This window comes from Triturus cristatus, chromosome 4_2, assembly GCF_964204655.1.
Source record: "Triturus cristatus chromosome 4_2, aTriCri1.1, whole genome shotgun sequence".
In the NCBI taxonomy this organism is placed as follows: Eukaryota; Metazoa; Chordata; class Amphibia; order Caudata; family Salamandridae; genus Triturus; species Triturus cristatus.
In genome coordinates, this window is record NC_140586.1 from 97,001,421 (window position 1) to 97,021,709 (window position 20,289).

Sequence of the window (20,289 nt, forward strand, 5' to 3'; positions counted from 1 at the left end):
TGACGGCCCGTGTAGGGCGTTTTACCGGGGCGGTGACATGGCGCAGAGGAGGGGCAGGGTGGGGGTTGCAAAATGCGGCAAACGGCCGATTTCAGGTAAGCTACGAAAAAAATTAATAAAACGAATTTCGTTGCGCGCGCTGCATCGCATTTGGCGATGCAGCACGCGCAACGAAATTTGTTTTATTAATTTTTTTCGTAACTTACCTGAAATCGGCCGTATGCCGCATTTTGCAACCCCCCACCCTGCCCCCCCTCTGCGCCACGTCACCGCCCCGGTAAAACGCCCTACACGGGCCGTCACTGCCCACCCCACTCCAATCAAATCCAGTCCATTCAACAAGAGTCCAGTTCACCCCACTCCAATCCTCCCCACTCCAAGCCAATCCATCCCACTCCAGTCAAATTCACCCCACTCCAGTCCAATCCACCACAATCCACCCCACTCAAATCCACTCCACTCCAATCCAACGCATCCCACTGCAACTCACTCCAGAAAACACACCCTACTCCAATCCACTCCACCCCACTCAATCCAGTCCACTCCACACCATTCCACCCAACTCCAGTCCACCCAAATCCAGTCCACCCCACACCAGTTCAATCCACCCCCCAATCCATGCCACTCAATCGAATCCACCCTACTCAACTCAATTCACCCACTCCAATCTAGCCCAAGTCAATGCAATCCACCCCACAAAAATGCAATCAACCCCACCTCACCCTAATCCAACTCATCCCACCCAATTCCAATCCAACCTTCCACACCTCATCCCAAACCAATCCAATTCACTCCACTCCAATCTACCCCACAACAATGTAACCCACCCCACGTCAATGCAATCCACCCCACCTCACCCCAATCCAACCCACCCCACTCCAACCCATTCAATCCAATCCAAACCAATACACCCACTCGAATCCCTGCCACCCCGTTCCAATCAACCCCACTCCAATCCAATCCACTAAAACCCAATCTACCCACCTGACCCCATCCAATCCATCCCACGCCAATGTAAACCATCTTAATCTATCCCAGTCCAATCAACTCCAGTCCACTGTAATCCCCACTCTGATCCAATGCACCCCTCTCCAAACCACCTTATTATACCCTACCCCTTCCCATTCAATCCACACCAATCCAATCCACCCCACTCCAATCCAATCCAACCCAGTCCAATCAAACCCAATCCATTCTAGTCCAATCCAACCCACTCCAGTCCAACCCACCCATTTCAGTCTAGTCCAGTCTAATCCAGTCCATTACACCCCAATCCAAGCCACCCCACTCCAATTCACTCCAACCCACCCCACTCCACTCTACTCCAATCCACTACACTCTACTCCAATCCAACTCACCCACTCCAGTGCAGTCCACCCCACACTGCCACAATACAATCCATCCAGCCCACCCCACTCTAATCCACCCACTGCAATACAATTCATGCATCAAATGCAAACTGAAGATTTCTCAACACGAGCAATTGTGGCCATCCGTGAGCACCCGAGTTGAGAAATCTGACCACCCGCATTGAGAAATCTCGTCAGATTGGTAAGGGAGGAAAAAACTTTGCTACGCAGAGGGTAGTTTTTCAGAACTCTGTATGCTCCGTGGAGTGTGGAAAACTCAGCGAATGGAGTTCACCACCTAGGCCTATTAAAAAGTGACTGATGAAGGCACTTTACCAGTGAGGCATTTTTATTGTAGAAATATGACCTGGAAAACCAAAAATATAAAAATTGGAGGCCCAAAATTTCAAATATCTCGAATCCAAAATTGTTATTTGTTGTAAGCAACCAATGTTTATATTCTATCATATTTTGGACAGACATTTGGATTTTAAAAACATTTGTTTATTGAAACAAATATACTTATTCTAGCGTCTGGGCCATTTATGCTGGAATAGGAACACTTGGGTGCCAATTACGATCCGGTAAAAAAAATTCCCGTACGACTCGTATCCGGTCTTTTTACCGTACGAATCGTACAAGTGCCGTACAAACTGGCAATCACGATTCGCATGGTAAAATGCCCATACGAGTCGCATTGGGAATAATTCCCCACACGTCCTCGGGTCGGAAAAAGTGTCCGACACGTCCTCGGACGATTTACCGTACAAACGTGAAAAGCGAAGTCCGACCGGGGAATCACGATCCGTCCCGGGCGTCCGATTGTACAACCGTATGGTTAAAAGACCGTCCCCACCGAACTCCAATAGCAACCATGGAGACGTCCAAACAGATGCCAGGTACGCGCCGTACCCCCCCCCCAGCCCCCGCATGTATGCGCCGTACCCCCCCCAGCCCCCGCATGTACGCGCCGTACCCCCCCCAGCCCCCGCATGTACGCGCCGTACCCCCCCAGCCCCCGCATGTACGCGCCGTACCCCCCCCCAGCCCCCGCATGTACGCGCCGTACCCCCCCCAGCCCCCGCATGTACGCGCCGTACCCCCCCCAGCCCCCGCATGTACGCGCCGTACCCCCCCCCAGCCCCCGCATGTACGCGCCGTACCCCCCCCAGCCCCCGCATGTACGCGCCGTACCCCCCCCAGCCCCCGCATGTATGCGCCGTACCCCCCCCAGCCCCCGCATGTACGCGCCGTACCCCCCCCAGCCCCCGCATGTACGCGCCGTACCCCCCCCCAGCCCCCGCATGTACGCGCCGTACCCCCCCCAGCCCCCGCATGTACGCGCCGTACCCCCCCCAGCCCCCGCATGTACGCGCCGTACCCCCCCCAGCCCCTGCATGTACGCGCCGTACCTCCCGTGTATGTACACCCGAGTACGTGTCGAACCCCCGTGTATGTACACCCGAGTACGTGTCGAACCCCCCGTGTATGTACACCCGAGTACGTGTCGAACTGTACGTGTCGAACCCCCCGTGTATGTACACCCGAGTACGTGTCGAACCCCCGGTGTATGTACACCCGAGTACGTGTCGAACCCCCCCGTGTATGTACACCCGAGTACGTGTCGAACTGTACGTGTCGAACCCCCCCGTGTATGTACACCCGTGGGGGTACACACCGTACATACACAGGTGGGGGTACGACTCGAACGTACTCGGGTGTACATACGCGGGGGGTTCGACACGTACTCGGGTGTACATACACGGGGGTTCGACACGTACTCGGGTGTACATACACGGGGGGTACGCACCGTACATACACGGGTGGGGGTACGACTCGAACGTACACGGGTGTACATACACGGGGGGTTCGACACGTACAGTTCGACACGTACTCGGGTGTACATACACGGGGGGGTTCGACGCGTACTCGGGTGTACATACACGAGGGGTTCGACACGTACAGTTCGACATGTACTCGGGTGTACATACACGGGGGTTCGACACGTACTCGGGTGTACATACAGGGGGGGTACGCACCGTACATACACGGGTGGGGGTACGACTCGAACGTACACGGGTGTACATACACGGGGGGTTCGACACATACAGTTCGACACGTACTCGGGTGTACATACACGGGGGGGTTCGACACGTACTCGGGTGTACATACACGGGGGGTTCGACACGTACAGTTTGACACGTACTCGGGTGTACATACACAGGGGGGTATGCACCGTACATACACGGGTGGGGGTACAACTCGAACGTACACGGGTGTACATACACGGGGGGTTCGACACGTACAGTTCGACACGTACTCGGGTGTACATACACGGGGGGTTCGACACGTACTCGGGTGTACATACACGGGGGGTACGGCGCGTACATGCGGGGGCTGGGGGGGGTACGGCGCGTACATGCGGGGGCTGGGGGGGGGTACGGCGCTTACCGGGCCACCTACTCTGGTCGTTTTGCGCCGTACTTCGCTTTTCCAGCACTTTTTGGGTGCCGTAAAAATATTGCCGTCCGGACTGCTGTCGGTTCGAATCGTACTTCCTGGGTCGTGAAACGCGGCCTGAGAGCGTCCCGACGTCACGTCGGCTCTTTCCCCGGATCCCATTTGTATGTATATTTTCGTCGGTCGGTGTTTTGTACGACTCGTACGGAAATGGTGTTTCCGTGCGAATCGTACTTGCATGTTTGTAAAGTTTTACGACCGGGTACGAGTCGGACGGAAAAAAGCCTCCGTCCGACGGTTCGTACCCGGTTTTTGCCGGATCGTAATTGGCACCTTATTGTTCACAATAAATTAGAAACAAATATTGTGGGGATTGCATTAAAGAGACTTGCTATTTAAATCCACAAAGCCCCGAATGTGTTTGTTCAGGCAATGTTACTCCTCATAAACGATGAGGGAAGATGAGGCCCAGGTGGAATTTGTATTGATCCAAGGGAAGGGGCCAGGTGATTTGGTAGGCTGGGATGGATGCCAGGGCCGACTCTAGGGCGGTGCGATCGGTGCCACCGCACCAGGCGTCGACTTGGGGTGGGGGCGTCATTTTTTGAAATGTATATTTTCATTTTTGAAGCACCTGCTGCCACGTTCCTGGCCTCCAGCAATTTTCAAACATCAATTAAGATGTCAAGCTAACTAGTGAGTAATCCTCTTTCTGGAAATAGACCTGAGGTTTGTCTTGGGGAAGTCTGACTCATACTAAGGTAGGGCAGAGGGTTAAAATGCCTGCTGCTAAGAACGTGTATAATGCAGATAACAAAGTGCATATAATATAAATAGATCAGTGTGTTACTGCTTCTGTAAGAGAGCTCATTTTATAACGTGTCGTTAATAAGTCACAATCCTAATATAGAACATTGAGTTATTAACTGTCATCAAAGAGCTGCATGGAAACTGCAAGGTTTATATTGGAGCAACATGTTTTTTTGCCCAGTCTTTTATCATCTTAAGCTTGTGAAAAGGGTTCATTTGGGTTGAAAACAATTCTTATTACTAAAGAGAACCCCTAACAATGATGTTACGTTTTAAATTCTGAATTTGTGCTTTTCTAGAATAAGGACTCAAACTATATTGCCTACCATGATACGTTGGCGTGTCACTCCTACACTACACCTTGTAGTCCTGTCTGATGTAACATTTCCTATATACTGATTTACACATGTATGATTGTTTCTGTGCAATGTGTGTGTGTGATGTAAAGTGCAGCGGCACCTTACACTGGTATGAGTGGCGCTATAAAACTAAATGAATCTGAGAGACAGTGGTTATGTAGACTTAAGGGGCACTGTTAAAGGGTGCTAGTGAGGGATCTATGGCAGAGGTGGTCATTTGGGGGGGGGGCAACAGACATTGTCGCACAGGGCACAGGCCACCAGCGCTAAAGCCGGTCCTGATGGATGCTATGGCCTACACGCCTTTTTAACCTAATTTTTCAGCCAAATTTGATATCGACAGGCAGAAAAGTAGGCTGATCTGTCATTTCTTCCAAGGGAAAATGTTGTGTACAGTATGGGACAAATTGAAATAAATGTACATTTTGAAAAATTGGCAGCCCTGCCCGTGACTTTTGTCCATGGATGGAAGTGACTTGCCGCATGCAGAGCCCACTGTAACTGGCACAAACAGCGAGCTCCCACTTGCAGGTGATGTATTAGTGATTAGTTGATGACTTCTGAATGACAGAGCAGTCTTACCCATCCTCATCCGGAGCATCCACCAGCTGCTCTACTTTCCAGAACCAGCTCTCTGGAAACTCGGTCCTGGAGGTGATATCTTCATCCGATAGGTATCCTTCTTGAACTTCGCCTAAAAGAATAAAATAAAGGAGGTCTAGAAAAGGCTGAACAGCAAACATCAGATTCATTCTCTTTTCCATTGTGTTTAAGGATGTTTAGCTTTCTTTACGGTCCCAATTTAAGCACTTGCCTTATGAAGTAAGGCTTTCATCTTTCGAAAATTGGATGAAAGATTATGATTTTCCACAGAAACGTGATAAGCATGTGAAAATCTATATATCATATATTTGCTATATAGCAATGGCCTAGTCTCTAAGGGGCATATTAACAAGGCGGCGATATGAAATTATCGCCACTTTTGCGTCCGTTTTCGGGCGAAAAGCGGCGATAATTTCATCGCCTTATCAGCAAAGACACGCTATTGCGTGTCTTGCTAACTTAGCACCCGTTTGCAGCACGCCTCCGATCGCATCGCTAATGAGATGCAAAGGAGGCGTGCCTGACAAGACTCCCGTGGGAAAATATCGCGAAGGCAGCTTCGCAATATTAACAAGGGAGGGTAGCGATTTTTAAAATCGCGTTAAGTATGCCTTAACACAGGAATTTAACGTCTGTTAAATTCCTGACTAAGGCATACTTAACATGGGGTGTGGATTTTGTGGCTAAGACCACAGGCCAATCATCTAGGATATCGCCGTTTTCCACCATGGAAAACGGCGATATCGCAACTATCTCTGGAATTTTTATCGCCTCGGCGATGCGCGTTGTTAATAACGCGCAAACCGGGTGATAAATTCCAGAGATAGCCGGCGATAAATATGCAAGCGCGCTTTGCGATATTTATCGCCGGCCCTTGTTAATAAGCCCCTAAGAGCTTCATTTACTTATTTTTGGTGTAAGGCAGTGCCGAAATCCTTCCTGCTGCACAGCTCTTTGTAAAAAGAAAGGGTAGGAATAAACCATATGTATGAAATATGGCACATTGCTGTCCTCTTTCACAGCACTCATGCACAAATGGCTGCCATGCGCCAAGACAGACTTGCATCATGGTGCAAGGATGTCTGCATTGTAGTCAGGTTGTTTTTGTGGAGAAAGGTACACCTACCTTCACAAAATCAACCCTTACGCCACCCCATGAGGAGGCAGAGGCTTCTGACGCATTCCCAGCTTTACTGCATGTTGTAAGTCTGAAAATGTGTCAAATGCCATGGGCATTACCTGGAGCACCTCCCTATTACAGTGCCTCCCTATTACAGTGTGAGGTAAAGCAGTGACTTGCGCTGCGTGGCCTCACACCATATCTACGAGGCCATGAAAAGGCATGCAGGGTGGATTTACGTGGCCTCATATAGGTAAGCCAAATGGGCAGCAAACAAGGCCACAAAAAGTGGTGTACTTACTGGGCTTTTAAATAAGTCCCTAAAATGCTAGCTGCAGAACTTTGAAATGAGAGTTCTAATCTTGGTTGTTCCAGTAGGCCAGATTGTTTTATTGTGGGACAATCTCTCTGTTTATCCGATCCCTTCGAAACTGGGAGCTCAAGGAAGCCAATAAATTCTCAGTGTTACAAGAATATTCGACATTTCCATGTACAACAGGCTTCGAATAAAGGGATGAAAGTGCTATAAAGTTGTATTATTATAATTAATATTATTATGTAAAACATGGGATTCTGTAATCCTTGTATAAGTTCACATCTCTAATTTCTTTATAGTCAGCGACTAGTGACGCACTCAGTCACTGATTATAAAGAAAAGACATCACAATTTGGCTACTATAAGTTATTACATCCAAGTACTGACATCACAATGCCTGCTGCCAGCAGATGTGGTGAAAGGCAGGTCAGGTCATGGAGCAGAAATTAAGCTACTGTTTAAAGCAATGAAAACTGAGCTTGCTTTTCTTTCTTCTGCTCTATTTTAATAGCTTACAATAACAAGCTGAGAGAATATGCTTATTTTTTGCACACCTTAGATAGAGAAAAGCTAGAATCTTTCTTGCTAGCATGTTTCCACACATTCCAAGCTATTGCAGCTTTTTTTTAAACTGACTTGTATTGAACTGTTTCTAATATCTGTTTGTAACAAATATCTAACAAGCTTTTTATGTGTTTAATTTTGCACTAGACGTTTCATTTTATTCTTCATGTTTGCAAACATACTCGCTGTTTCATATAAAAAAGCTACGCACTAAGGTTTTAAGTGGGCTGTGGGAAAGGTGATGGTGTGACTATGTATTATATGGGTTAGAGTACCCTCTGGTGTATATGATAAGGATATTGCAAGTCACCCTAGAGCTCAATAACCTTATAAAGGAACTCGACCTTTGGCCTCGTTCCTTTATATGGTTATGGAACTCCTTGGTGACTTGCAGTATTTTTATAATGTATGGCAATAGGTAGTTTATCCATTATAATATTTATTTTTACTCTCAGTGATGATGGTGAAACAGATGAATGAAACTTACTTCTTGCCAGTGAAGCACAAAATCCCTCCCATCTTCTCTCCTCGGTTCGCATTTTAGTGCTAAACTCGCAGCAGTCCATGAATGCCTTCACACATTCCGAGGCCTCTCTGATATATTGAACTCGTTTTGCACAGCTGTGGCCCATAATATTTTCTTTCATGCCATCTTCACAGCACTTTCTCTCAGTGCCCTTGTACTCTGCAGCTGAAATGGTAAAACAAGGCCTTTCACATCATGGCTCCTTCTATTGTACTGAAATACGACAACTAATATCTCAAAATTGAGGTGGACATTAAACACTTGACCCACCTCAACTACTCATGTCTCTGCCGGGATTTGATCCTTTCATAGTTTTAAAATTTGACTTACCAGAAAGATCACCATACTGTATCAGCAGGAGGTGGTAGCATTTTAGAAAGGTTTTTTTTTCAACCAAAGAAGTAATACTTTAGTAGCCTTCTTCCATGACTAGCACTCAACATTTAAGGATAGTGTGACCCTATTCATATTATTTGTATTTATTACGTTGTTTTGAGCACATCCAAACTATAATGGGACGCTGTATGTAGGAAGGTGAGTTATTAGTTAGTGCAGTTGGGAATTCACAGCTAGTAATAATACCACAATCACTAATAAGGTCCAGTAAGGTCTCAGTAAATTAATCCTTGCTCAACCCTTGGATGCTTGGCAGACGAGCATTTAGCCTTAACTTAGGAGACAGGTGTGCACAGCATTTAATATCACCAAAACAATAAATAAGTAAAAGACACAACACACTCATAATCCAACAACAATTTATAAAGTAGAGAATATTTTTATATTTAAAATGACACAAAAATGACAAAAAGCAAATGTAGGGAACCAGAGATAGTAATATAAAAAAATTAAATTAAAAAATTGTGCTTTCTAGCGCCAAAAAGTGTAAAGCGCCAACCATGCCTATCTGGTCGCACTAGACCGGGACAAAGTCAAAGTTTCTGGCTGAGCGCGATGGAGTGCAGGTCCAATAAGATGAGTGGTTGGGCCTGGTCATGTTTTTACCTTCTAAGTTAGTCACTTTTTTGGAGCTCTTTCCCTCAATGTCGAGCGATTGGGTCTTTGGATCCAGGTTTTGAGCCAACGACGACGGTCTGCTGTAGTGAGATGCCTTAGTGAGCCTTGGAGGTCTTTGCCGTCGAGTTCGAGGAGCTCTGAAGCTTTCAGCAGGACAAACCAGCAGGGTCAGGCTGAGTTGCGGTTTGACATCGCCAGTGTGACACTAGTCGTCAATGCTGGTCTTCCTCTGGAGCAATTTAACAAAACTTGTTCACAAGTTCCCGAACTTTCAGAGGTTCTTCTCTGAAGGTTCCTTGATGTAGGAAAGGGTCTGACAGCACCAGGTAAGGGTTCAGAAGTTCTGGGTTGCCTCTTGGTGTCTGGGAATCCAACTCCCACAATGCACCTGGTCAGACTAGGAAAATTCAGTTAAAGCTGGCCAGCTGAAGTTGTCTTCTCAGTGAATGTTGCAGGTGGCTTCTTTCAGCTTTTTTCTACATGTTACTGCTCAGGGAGTTCACCCTGTATCCTCTAAGACAGACACAGTCCTTCTTATATGGAGCCTTTAGAGTAAAGCAGGCGCTGTACTTTTTAAGTGTAGTCCTCTGTAGTGCAATCCAAGGGTCTAGCACGTCAGTCCTTTTTCTCCAGTTGTTTCAGGCAGGGATCGGAGGAGCTTCGGCGGATCACCCATATTTATCCTTCATTCTGGGCTGGCAGGAGGGGGCACTCCAAACAATGGGGTTCAACTTGCCCCTCTCTACTATATCCACTTCCTAGGAAGTGTGGCATATTTTTGACCCAGAATGCACAGTTAAAAATCAAAATGGAGAGGTTCTCTCCTTGGAGTGCAAGTCAGGCTAATCCATCCCAACCCCCAGGTGTGACTAACTTTTCCCTACACTCCTCTTCCAGCCCTTTTCTAATCTAATTAGTGGGATCCCATCTGGCTGGGGATCAAGGAATTGGGGGCTGGCTTGGATCCTGGGACATCTGTGCTTTTGCCTTTAAAGTTCAGTTTATCGCTCCAGCCCCCTTCCTGTCCATGGCGTCTCCAGGAAGAAAATTTCGTCCCACCAAATGGCTGTATTATTTCAGCCCCAGGCCTCTTCACACCTACTCAGGGAGCAACTTGGCTCAGGCTGTGAGAGACTGACCAATCACAAGAGGCCGCTGCAGTGCTGTTTTAGGTAACTTCATGATAGTACGTTTTAAAGCTACTTTCCTGCAATAGTTATAATAGTTATAATACATCTGAACATGGCAAGTTGTTGGATTTATTGAAATAATTTTTTGATACTTTGAATCAAGTTAGACATTATTAAAGTTTATTTAAGCTGGCAGCACTACAATGGGGAAAATGCCCAGTCTTCCCCCCACCAGGGTATTATAAAACATATTTTATAATGTTTCTGCTTTTTATAACAAGGCACCCTACCCTTGAGGCACTTAGGGCAGATCTTATATGTGACTTATATGCAATAAAAAGATAATTTTAGACTTTGGAAGTACTTTAATTCCAAAGTCGAATTTTAAACACAGCTTTATTTTAAAATCAGCCTGCAAGTCAGGGCTGGCCCTAAAATGACACCAGGCACCACAGCAGTGCCCACTTAGGTGCATTAAGTAAACTGGGGTCTCTAAACCTACATGCCCTACCCCATACTAGGAATTACAGGTAAGTTGTCTGGCCAATTAGAATTACACCAATTGCCATATACATTTTAATAGACAGAGCACTGGCCCTGGGCCTGATTAGCAAAGTCCAGGGCACAGTCAGAGTCAGTAACAACCAATATCAGTCATAAAACCAGGGTGATCAGGGCAAAAAGGATGACTTTCCTACACTGTACTTAAAACAGTAAGAGATAGAGAAAACATATAGACAGGTTAAGACAAGGAATAGAGGCTATAGATGATGTCTGTCAAGGGCTTTTTCTGATCAGGTCATAGGCTAGTTAAGACTCAGTCCTCTCTGCCAAAAGTCATCAAACTTATTTACCAAGCATTTATGAAATGTTCGTGATATTTCTGCTCCAAAGAGAGGTGCTTTTATTTAAACTCTTTGACTTTCTGTGTTCTTAAAATTAATAGAATTTTCCTTAGTTAGTCTGGATATGGTCTAGCACTGACAAGTTAGACCAGGCTGCCATTGGCATTTTTAACTCAGGTTAGGCTGCCACTGTTCAGTTAGACAGGGTATGGAATAACACTGGCAGGTTAGAGTGGTTGTGGGTTGTCACTGCATGTTGGAGTGGTTTTGGGCACTCACCAACAGCTTAAGCTTGTTATCAGCCCATGATGGCAGGTTACACAGGGTATAAATTCCTACTTACATGTTTGACGAAGTGTGGGATATCTCTGCCAAGTTATAAATGTTTGGGTAAAAAATGCAGGTTAGAAAGGGGATGGGTTTAGGCTGTTGTAAGACTGTAGATTGGCGGTCATTACAGTTATACTGAGTAGCAGCTAGCATGGGCAAGTTAAACATTGAATAGACCGGCTCTAGCAATTGGACTGATTGCAAGCCACAGGAAGAATAAACATATGGCCTGTATTGCATGCTTGACTGGCTGCTTACTCGCATGCCCAGTTGCAGCTAGGTTACACTGAGCACAATATATTGGATCATGTTATATTGGGTACAGGTGCTCACCGGAAACTCAAATTATGTGTAGGTTGTCACTGGTGGGTGAAGTGTAGGTGTTATATTACTGGATTTTTTAGACCAGGCATGGACTTTTAGTGGCAGTTTAGAATACATATGCTATACCCATTGCAAATTAGACCAGGGACGTGCAGCAACCAACAGGTTATAGTGGCTTGGATTGTTGAAAATTCTGGAAAATATACGAGTGGTTAGGGTAGGTGTGGGTTGTCTGTCGCCAGAAAATCAGGAGAACTACTTTCTGTGTGGAAGGTCATAAGGTGTTTAAAGAACTTATACATTATTTGTACCCACTGTAAACCTACAAGTAGTAGAAAGGCTCTAAACATGTGCATATCATGGACACACCGTTTTTCCAACATTCATTGATCGATTTATATGACTCTTAATTAATTCTGCAAAATTTAAAAAAAATTGCTTCCAACCTTTGTGAGCTTTTTCATCTATCAGCTGTACAAAGCGATGCTGATGTCTTTCTGGCTGAGGACAAGTAGGTTCTGCAGGAAGAGAAAAAATTTACCCATTGACTATGCGTTTAGCAAATTAGTTTATTTTCTACCTTGAAGTGCCCTCCATTCGTTGAACAACTTTTGTAAGGTAGTTGTTGTAGACTATATCTTGATCTCTATGCATAAGAAGGTAGATTTCTTTTGAAGTTTGCTCAGATAAATAAGATACCTGATCTTTGTGGAGTAGAAGTCTTAAAGCTTGTTTCAAGAGCCAGTCCAGCATCATAAAAAACACCCACATTGTTGGCACCAGCCCCAGGAGTGCATCCAATGTCATTCTCTTCCACAGAGTCCCACACCTGAAAATTACAATGGAAAAGGTATTAATTACCCAAGAAGAAATGCACTTCTTTAAGTAAAACTGGTATTTCTATTACAGAGAGTGGAACAGGTGTGAAACAGTGTTTAGTTAAACAAGTGGGTACTTCTATTCTGTGCTCTCAAGCTTCTTGATCTCCATCATGTTTATGAAGGCTAGAATTGCAAAGCAACCTTCTTAGGCATGACTTTCCACTAAGAACGTTCTTTACTTGTGCAAATAGAAACTCTGTCCTCTTGTAGCATCAAGACCTTCAGCCTGCACATTGTCTCGACTCTCAAATTATAATGGATTGCTAGAATATTTAGGTCAACGTACACACTGCTTCTAACAGCAAATTCAGGAGGATCACAATAACATTTAGTTCATCGTGCACCTTGTTTACATATCCAAATTCAAATTGATCATAAACATTTATTTCAAAGTGCAACTTGGATCCATCCCCAAATTTAAATAGATCACTTGAATGTTAAGCTGGCAGTTAAAGCTGAAATCTCCACATGACCTACTCTGGCTATATCTGGTTAATCATCTCCTTTATTTTGCGGCTTTCTGGCTGTGCCTCCTGTGCTTTATCATGATAGAATTTGAGATAAAATGAACCAACTTCAGTTTGGTGTTGCATAACGCGCAAATAAACGATGGGTACAACGTGTTGATTGCCTGGGTTATTACAATATTCTGTATTTCACTAGTTATGTCACCGTCCATTCTTCTCCACGCCTGGTGCAGAAGCCCAGAGGACACTATTGAGAATCATCTTAAGACACCAAGTCTCTGAGTTGGATGCAAGGAAGAATGGTGGACCCTAAAACAAGTTGTCACTCTCTCCTCCATTTAAGATCTCTAGAGCATGAGCATGGTGGCCCCTACCAATAATGGTCATGTCCTGTTCTCCTAACAGAATTCAGGGAAGAAGCTTGGAGGACTCTAGCATGAGTCATCCCTTTTCCACGTTAATCAAGACATCTACTTATGGACAACATTAACAAGACGTCTATTGCTCAGTCCTCCCTCATAAGGAGTTTTCACAAGTACTAATGCCAAGTCTGGAGGGCTCAACCGAAAATCCTATCCCTCCAATCTCCAGAATGGATCCAGGGCAGGCTCCTGGATGGATCAAACCAGAATCAATGTTCTTGCAGATGTATGACTGGACAAGACAGCTGTGTCTTACTCTCTAGGCTATTTTCTCATGCACTTCTATCACTGAACAGTGCTGTAAGCAAAAACACCACAAACAGAATACAAGGTGGGTCTTGTACCCATCCTACTGTTTGAGTTTTTGGGCTCTTAGCAGTTTCTAAGCATTGGCAATGGCTTTAGTATTCTCTTCATGGAGCCCATTCATTACATTAAGGAATATATATGGTAGAGGTGGCGCAACAAGCCAAAATTATTTAGACACCTGTGAGCACTGATTATATTTGTCAAGTCTACAAAATCACTTTTAGGCCCACAACAGGGCAAATCTTTGGTGCAAAGCAGTTAGCACCCAACACAGATTTGTGTGACTGGTGGCCTTTCTGTACTCATTAAGTTGATGAACTCTAGAAAAGTGGGATATGTAGTCAGTTTTGTCTTGGGCAGAATCTTCATATTCTTCAGAGATCATCATTGTCCCCATGATGCACTATTACATCAATATAGGAACATTAAAGAAGCATTCTGTTCTCCTAGCATGCAAGTGGCTCCAACATTGCTAACAGCCAATAAGCAATAAGTAAGCATCAAGCTGGTTTAGGTCACCAGGATCGTCTTTTCAGCCACCCTGTGAAATACTCCACTGGCCGTCCACCCCAGAGAGAAAACATCCCACATGCCACACATTTCTAGATACAGGAATTGTATTAGTCAAGGCTAAAACTTAGAGCAGCCAGAGACAAATTTATTGGATATGAAGAATTCTGTAGAGCCCTCTATGGAGGCTGGTGCCGTCATCGGGGGCAGCCCATTACAGAACACGTTACCAAAGCATCCTAGAGTGATCCCCAGTATTATTCTCCAGCAAAGAAGGAAATGTGACTTTTTAGTAGTCTCCACATGGTCTTAACATGGTTCATCCAGCTTGTCAATAAACATAATGCCTAATGTAATGTTTTTGACTACTGCATTGCTACTTACGCCTGAATAAGTATTGGACTGTACTATCACGTTAACATGCCTGTCAGCGGTGCCTTTTGACCTATTCACACCATGTCAGTGTAAACAAAGAACCATAAAACAAGGCAACAACAGGAATAATGATTTCTCATGGATCTGTAAGAGACCTACAGTTGTCATTGTCATACTATTTAATGGTGATGGTGTTCTAGAGATGCCTCAAAGTATTCCTGTTGTAGACAGTAAAGAAGGGCCCAGGTTTGATTGGAGAATCAAACGAATCATTGCTTTCTTGTAACACATCAAGCCATGCATTGGGCAAGGAGTGCCCCTCTGGACTCACCTTGGATTGAGAGAGTTTGTGCTTCTTGTTGAGAACGAATACCCCTTTATCCACTGCAACGAGGCCAACTCTTGCATTGTGATCACCTTTCACCTTCAACCTCATGGACCTTCCAGGCTCTTTAACCCTATTGTCACTGGCTGTTGCCCCCGATACTTCCAGCTGTTAAAGAAAAAGGATTGCTTTAAAATTAAACATGAAACTCAGGGGCATAGCTTGGTCCATAAGATAAGGAGGGTGGGTCAGGATTATCCAACAATCACCTGGTTAAAATACATTAGATGAGAAGAAGGGCAGGAGAGGGGAGTAAGGAGCAGCAGGAAGGGAGAGGAGGTCGGATTGTGAGGGGTGAATAAAACTCATTATTTTATAATAATAATGATTTTAAGACCTTTAAAACCGAGATGAGAGTGTGTGTGTGTGTGTGTGTATATAAACATTTCAAATGAAATCAGCCCAATAACTCATCATGTCTAACTTAAAGCCCCAGTACCAATTTTTTACTAACAGAATACATTTATAAGGTGGGTGTAACACCCAAAACACCGCCCCCCACCCGAAGCTACTCCTCTTGTGAAACTGGTTGTTCTCTCTTTAGAGGATACTTTAACAAACAGCCAGAATTTGTCTATTCTTCTTCCCACTGAATACACGTCATATTGTCTAAACTGAAGCTGGGCCTGTAGTATTTGGTTTTTATTTTTATTTATTTATTTAATGCGTTTTTATATAGCGCTGACTTTACCCGAAGGTGTCAGAGCTCTTCACAATAGGAACAGTAATGATCCATGAGGAGAAAATTGCAAGTGAGCATGTTACAAAAGCCAACGTTACGTTACATGAGGCAATAGTGACAATTGTGCAAGTATCAAGAGCAAACAAAATACAAGAGGTAGCAAACGATACGTTACAAAAGGAAAAAGTGACATGTGTGCAGGTTACAAAAGCATACAAAGTACACGTAGAGGTAAAAAACTGCAATAAATGGCAGACACACAAAACACTAAAACAAACGTTACGTTACATGAGGCAATGGTGGCCATTGTGCATGTATCAAATGGTCACAGACTTTGCCCAGCAGCCTTGTCCACAGTGACCTTGCTATCAATACCTGCTTGGTGTAGGCATCAGCTGTGTCTACTAGGACTTGGGACATGTCGGGTGCCCACTTCCATCTGCCAGTAGTGTCACCTTGGCCCAGACTGCATCCATTTGCAGGGGACAGTAGGCACAGGTGACAGACTTTGGAACTGGCTTGCCCCTTTCCACCTGCCAGTACCCACTAGGTAGGGGCTGTCGTCATGGCCAGTGGGCACAGGGCATAACGTTTCACTTTGAAATGTACCTATCCCAGTTATCCCCAAAACCAGCACCAAGCTGTGACTGAACACATGGTCTGGCTTTAACCATCCCCTCTGTCCCAGGCCCCCATGCCCGCTGTGCATGACTGATAGCTGCTCTCAGTGAACAAATGGCACTAAAATGTGTGCTCAGTAGCCCTAGTAGCTTTGTCTACTGATGCCGGATCTGCTGCAGCTGTAATTGTACTACCCCATCTAATGGTGTTTACAATAGAACCTGCAACCTTTGGGCTTCTCTGTTCTTTGACGTTGGTGGTGCCCAGTCCGACAATTATTTTTGGCACCTCTATACCCCATGACCCCATGACCCCCTTCTTGAATTCCCTCACTACCACTAGCAAAAGTGCCCCTCATCTCTCCAATCAAACGTTATAGCTAAACACAGCATGCCCCCTGAGGTCAGCTCCCCCTCCAGAGGTCCGCACCCAGTGGGGCCACACCAGTCGTCCCTGTACCTGTAACCCCGTTCCTCTGTGACCCATCTCTATGGAGGGTTCGACCTGTGCTATCAGGCTTTGTTAAATTCAGTGAAGGAGAAGGCTTACAAGGGCAGCTTGTAGAAAATGGTAGCTTTGGATAGCTTACCGTTCCCATGCAGGTGTCCCTCACATCCACCCAGATGGAGTCTGCCACAATCTCGCTCTGTACGTAGTAATAGGCGATGATGCGGAAAGAGGGGATGTAGTCCGGAACGATAGGTAGCCTCATGGTCACCAGCGATTGCCCAGGCTGCCTCTCTTGTTTGCCAACCTTGTAAATTCTTCCTTTGCTCATAATCTGCGGGTGGGGGAGGGGGTATTGGAGGGGAGACAATGGGACACAGATTCATTATCATGTTGCAAAATCAGAGATCCAAAGATAGGCATCAGAAACGTAACCCTTCTATTTCAAGTGGCAATTTCTGTGCAATAGACAATCCCATAGGAAAAATGCCATACATTCGAAGGGGGCAGAAAGTGACACGTGGACAAGATCTACATCATCTTCAACAGGTTATAATACTTGAAAGAAATACCTAAAAGGCAACTGTAAGAAGCCAATTATTTCCCTCAAAGTAGAACAGTTAAAAATGAAAACTGGGTATCACATCTGAAATCAGCCTGGGTTGGTTATGGAGCACTTTTGGTACTAATCAGCCCATTTATGAAAGCAAAACTTAGCACAAAACATTTAACTAGTTTTATTTCATGACTATCCAAAAGGTTAAGAAAAATTCAAACACAGGATTCTGAACCTACTCGAATAAATATGCTCTGGGAGAGATTCACAAAACTCACTTGCAGCCATCCTTTTACTCAACAAGGTTTATACCTACGTTTTGAGAACATTTCTGTCGTTTATGGAGTATACAAATCATTCCAGGGAGCCAAAATTGGAATCTGCAACTATTGGAAATTCCTAAAACTGCACATATGCATATGCATTTATACAGATCGAAAAGAATGGGTGTACAATATTGAATGCAAAAGTGAACTTGCACTTTGTAACTTGTTGGTTTCTTTATCTACTGGGAAAATGTTTCCTTCATTAAGAAATCTGTTCCCCTACATCTCCCTCAGTTTTGTGGGTGGTCCTTTTCCATCTGAACTACATAGAGGGATTTATTTTTACTCCTGACAGGATCATCACTATAACAGTTTTCCGGATGGGACGCAATCTATAAAATTGTGTGCATAACTACAAACTGCAAATTTGCCAATTTCTGCCCGGGGACTCACGCTGGTGGAAGTCCACACAGAAATTTAGCCACTTCCATTTACTGAAGAATCAAATAGCTTTGCAGATAATTGTGGTTTTTAATGTGCCTATACTATGCTGCATATAATAATACAGTCCTGACATTTCATATAGCCTTATAGCCCGCCGTACCGGCTGTTAAAGGCCCGCTGCAGCGTTAAAGGCCCGAGCCGAAGGCGAGGGACTTTAAAAAAGCAGAGGGACTTTAAAAGCCGGTATAGCCCTGCTACGAAGGGCTATAAGGCTATTAGAACATTCTGCCACTAGAGGGCTGAATGTTCTAACAAAACAAAGCCTTCAGGGAGCGCGAGGGGATTGAAATCACCACAGGCTCCCTGAAGTCTTTGTTCACAGCCAGAGCTGTGAACAAAGACACATTGGAATGTTGGAGCTCCGGGCTTATACCAGCCATTATAAGCCCGGAGCACTCCATTGTTTTCAATGGAGCTCCCAACATTCCAATGTTCTAATTTCCATTTCATTCTAGTATTAATCAGAAACCAAATACAGGCTTTGCAGACTTCCTCAACTCCGTCATATTTTGTTAACATACTCATTTTCCACTATTTTACCACTGATCTCCTTCATTCCACACAATCTATTGATCCTTAAGTATCTCCCTGATGTTTGGAGGGGGCCTAAGTAGAAACCAATACAACTTGGGCTTAGAGATTCCTGCATCACTTCCTTCTATCGCCTTCACTGCCTGTAAAATATATCGTAAATCTGGTATTTGTAAAGCGAAAACTAATCACCTCTAAGGGTCTTAAGGTGCTGGGGGCGTCGGGGGAAATTAAGTAAACTATTGCCCAGAGTCACGTGATGCTGAGCTGAGCTGCCGCAGGCGTCAGGGATTGCTCTAGAGTTAGCTGCTCTGGCCACCTCTCCCACCTCCAATATGTCTCCTCAGTGCTCCCTTCCCCAACTGCTATTAATGGCCACCAGCATGGATTATGAATTCAGGGCGCTATTAAAAGTTTGGTCGATGGGCTACTCGGTCAAACCCTGACTGATACCCTGCCCGCCATTTTAAAAGTGCCAAACTCAAAATAAGGATCTTAGGGCCTGGTGTACACAGCATTCTGTGAATCGGGCCATTTGTGACCTTAAAAAAGTTACATACATGTGGCACTTAGTCATTTAAACAATTGTTCTATTTAAAAAAAAAACTTCAGAAAAATCAAAATTTGGATTTTGATTTGTTGCTTTGTTTTCTGCACATATTGCCTTCTGCCTTTTTGGATGCAGTTAGAGATATGATTGTGTCTGTGTCCTCTATAAAGACTCTTTGTTCACTCCTTCCCACCTACTTGTTTGTCCATAGTTTTTATTGCACAATATATGGGCTGGTAAGCCCCAAAGCTACAGAGCCTGGGTAGATAAAGCCCCCTACCCTGCTGCACCCTAAGTGAACAAACCCTTAACCTCAGTACCGGTTTGATAAGCATCAACTCTTTCTCTGCACCATCAGTCCTGTTTGCATCAATCCTAGGACTGTCCACCAGCCCTGCCATTGAATCTGGTTCAATGAATGTCAATATAATTTTCCCTGCTTAGCAAGAGCTATTCCAATGACTCCCTAAGATAATTCCTTCACCTTGCTCCATTAGTCCTATTTGGCTGTAGCTCAGGATCCTCCTGTTGCAAAGTCTTCTGGTTCCTGGTTGGATATACCCAGGACCCCTTCTTGTCCATCTCACTGATCCTGACTGTTTGAACCCCAAGGCCAACCTTTCAACTAGAGATCTAGTACCCCAATATTGAAGCCTAAAATATCGACCCACAACAATATTGACTTGCACAATATTATCAAGGTAAGTAGATGCGGAGTTAGAATAGTATGGACATCCTCAAAAAAGGGATGGATGTCCTGTCTGCCCTACTAACAGTGTATAGGACCTCTAACCACACTAAATAGGACATACAGGACATCAGCAGTTTTTTTTGTAGTTTTCTCGCATGTGTCAAAGTTTTAATAAGACCCTAAATCTTTACTCCCCTATGGAACCTACTGTACAAGTCGATATCTTGCATCCATATTGTTGGCGGTATTCAATATTTGTGTATCCATTATTTTGAAGTACAACCCACCTAACTACATACGTTTTAGCATCCTTTCCCAGCTCCAGGCATCTCAGTTTGATGA

General features: G+C 44.8%; 1 protein-coding gene across 3 annotated transcripts in view; it reads right to left on the reverse strand.

Moving 5' to 3' along the window:
- The window catches only part of LOC146833087 (venom factor-like), a 777,614-nt gene that overhangs the window by 397,828 nt on the left and 359,497 nt on the right, over nucleotides 1-20,289 (reverse strand). For all 3 annotated transcript variants that reach the window (XM_085600726.1, XM_085600724.1, XM_085600725.1), the window contains exons 13-18: nucleotides 16,992-17,183; nucleotides 15,046-15,207; nucleotides 12,450-12,579; nucleotides 12,197-12,268; nucleotides 8,069-8,272; nucleotides 5,561-5,672 (exon numbers count right to left, since the gene is read on the reverse strand). In XM_085600726.1, coding sequence (XP_085456852.1) covers nucleotides 5,561-5,672; nucleotides 8,069-8,272; nucleotides 12,197-12,268; nucleotides 12,450-12,579; nucleotides 15,046-15,207; nucleotides 16,992-17,183 — 872 coding nt within the window. The remainder of the gene's footprint in view (nucleotides 1-5,560; nucleotides 5,673-8,068; nucleotides 8,273-12,196; nucleotides 12,269-12,449; nucleotides 12,580-15,045; nucleotides 15,208-16,991; nucleotides 17,184-20,289) is intronic.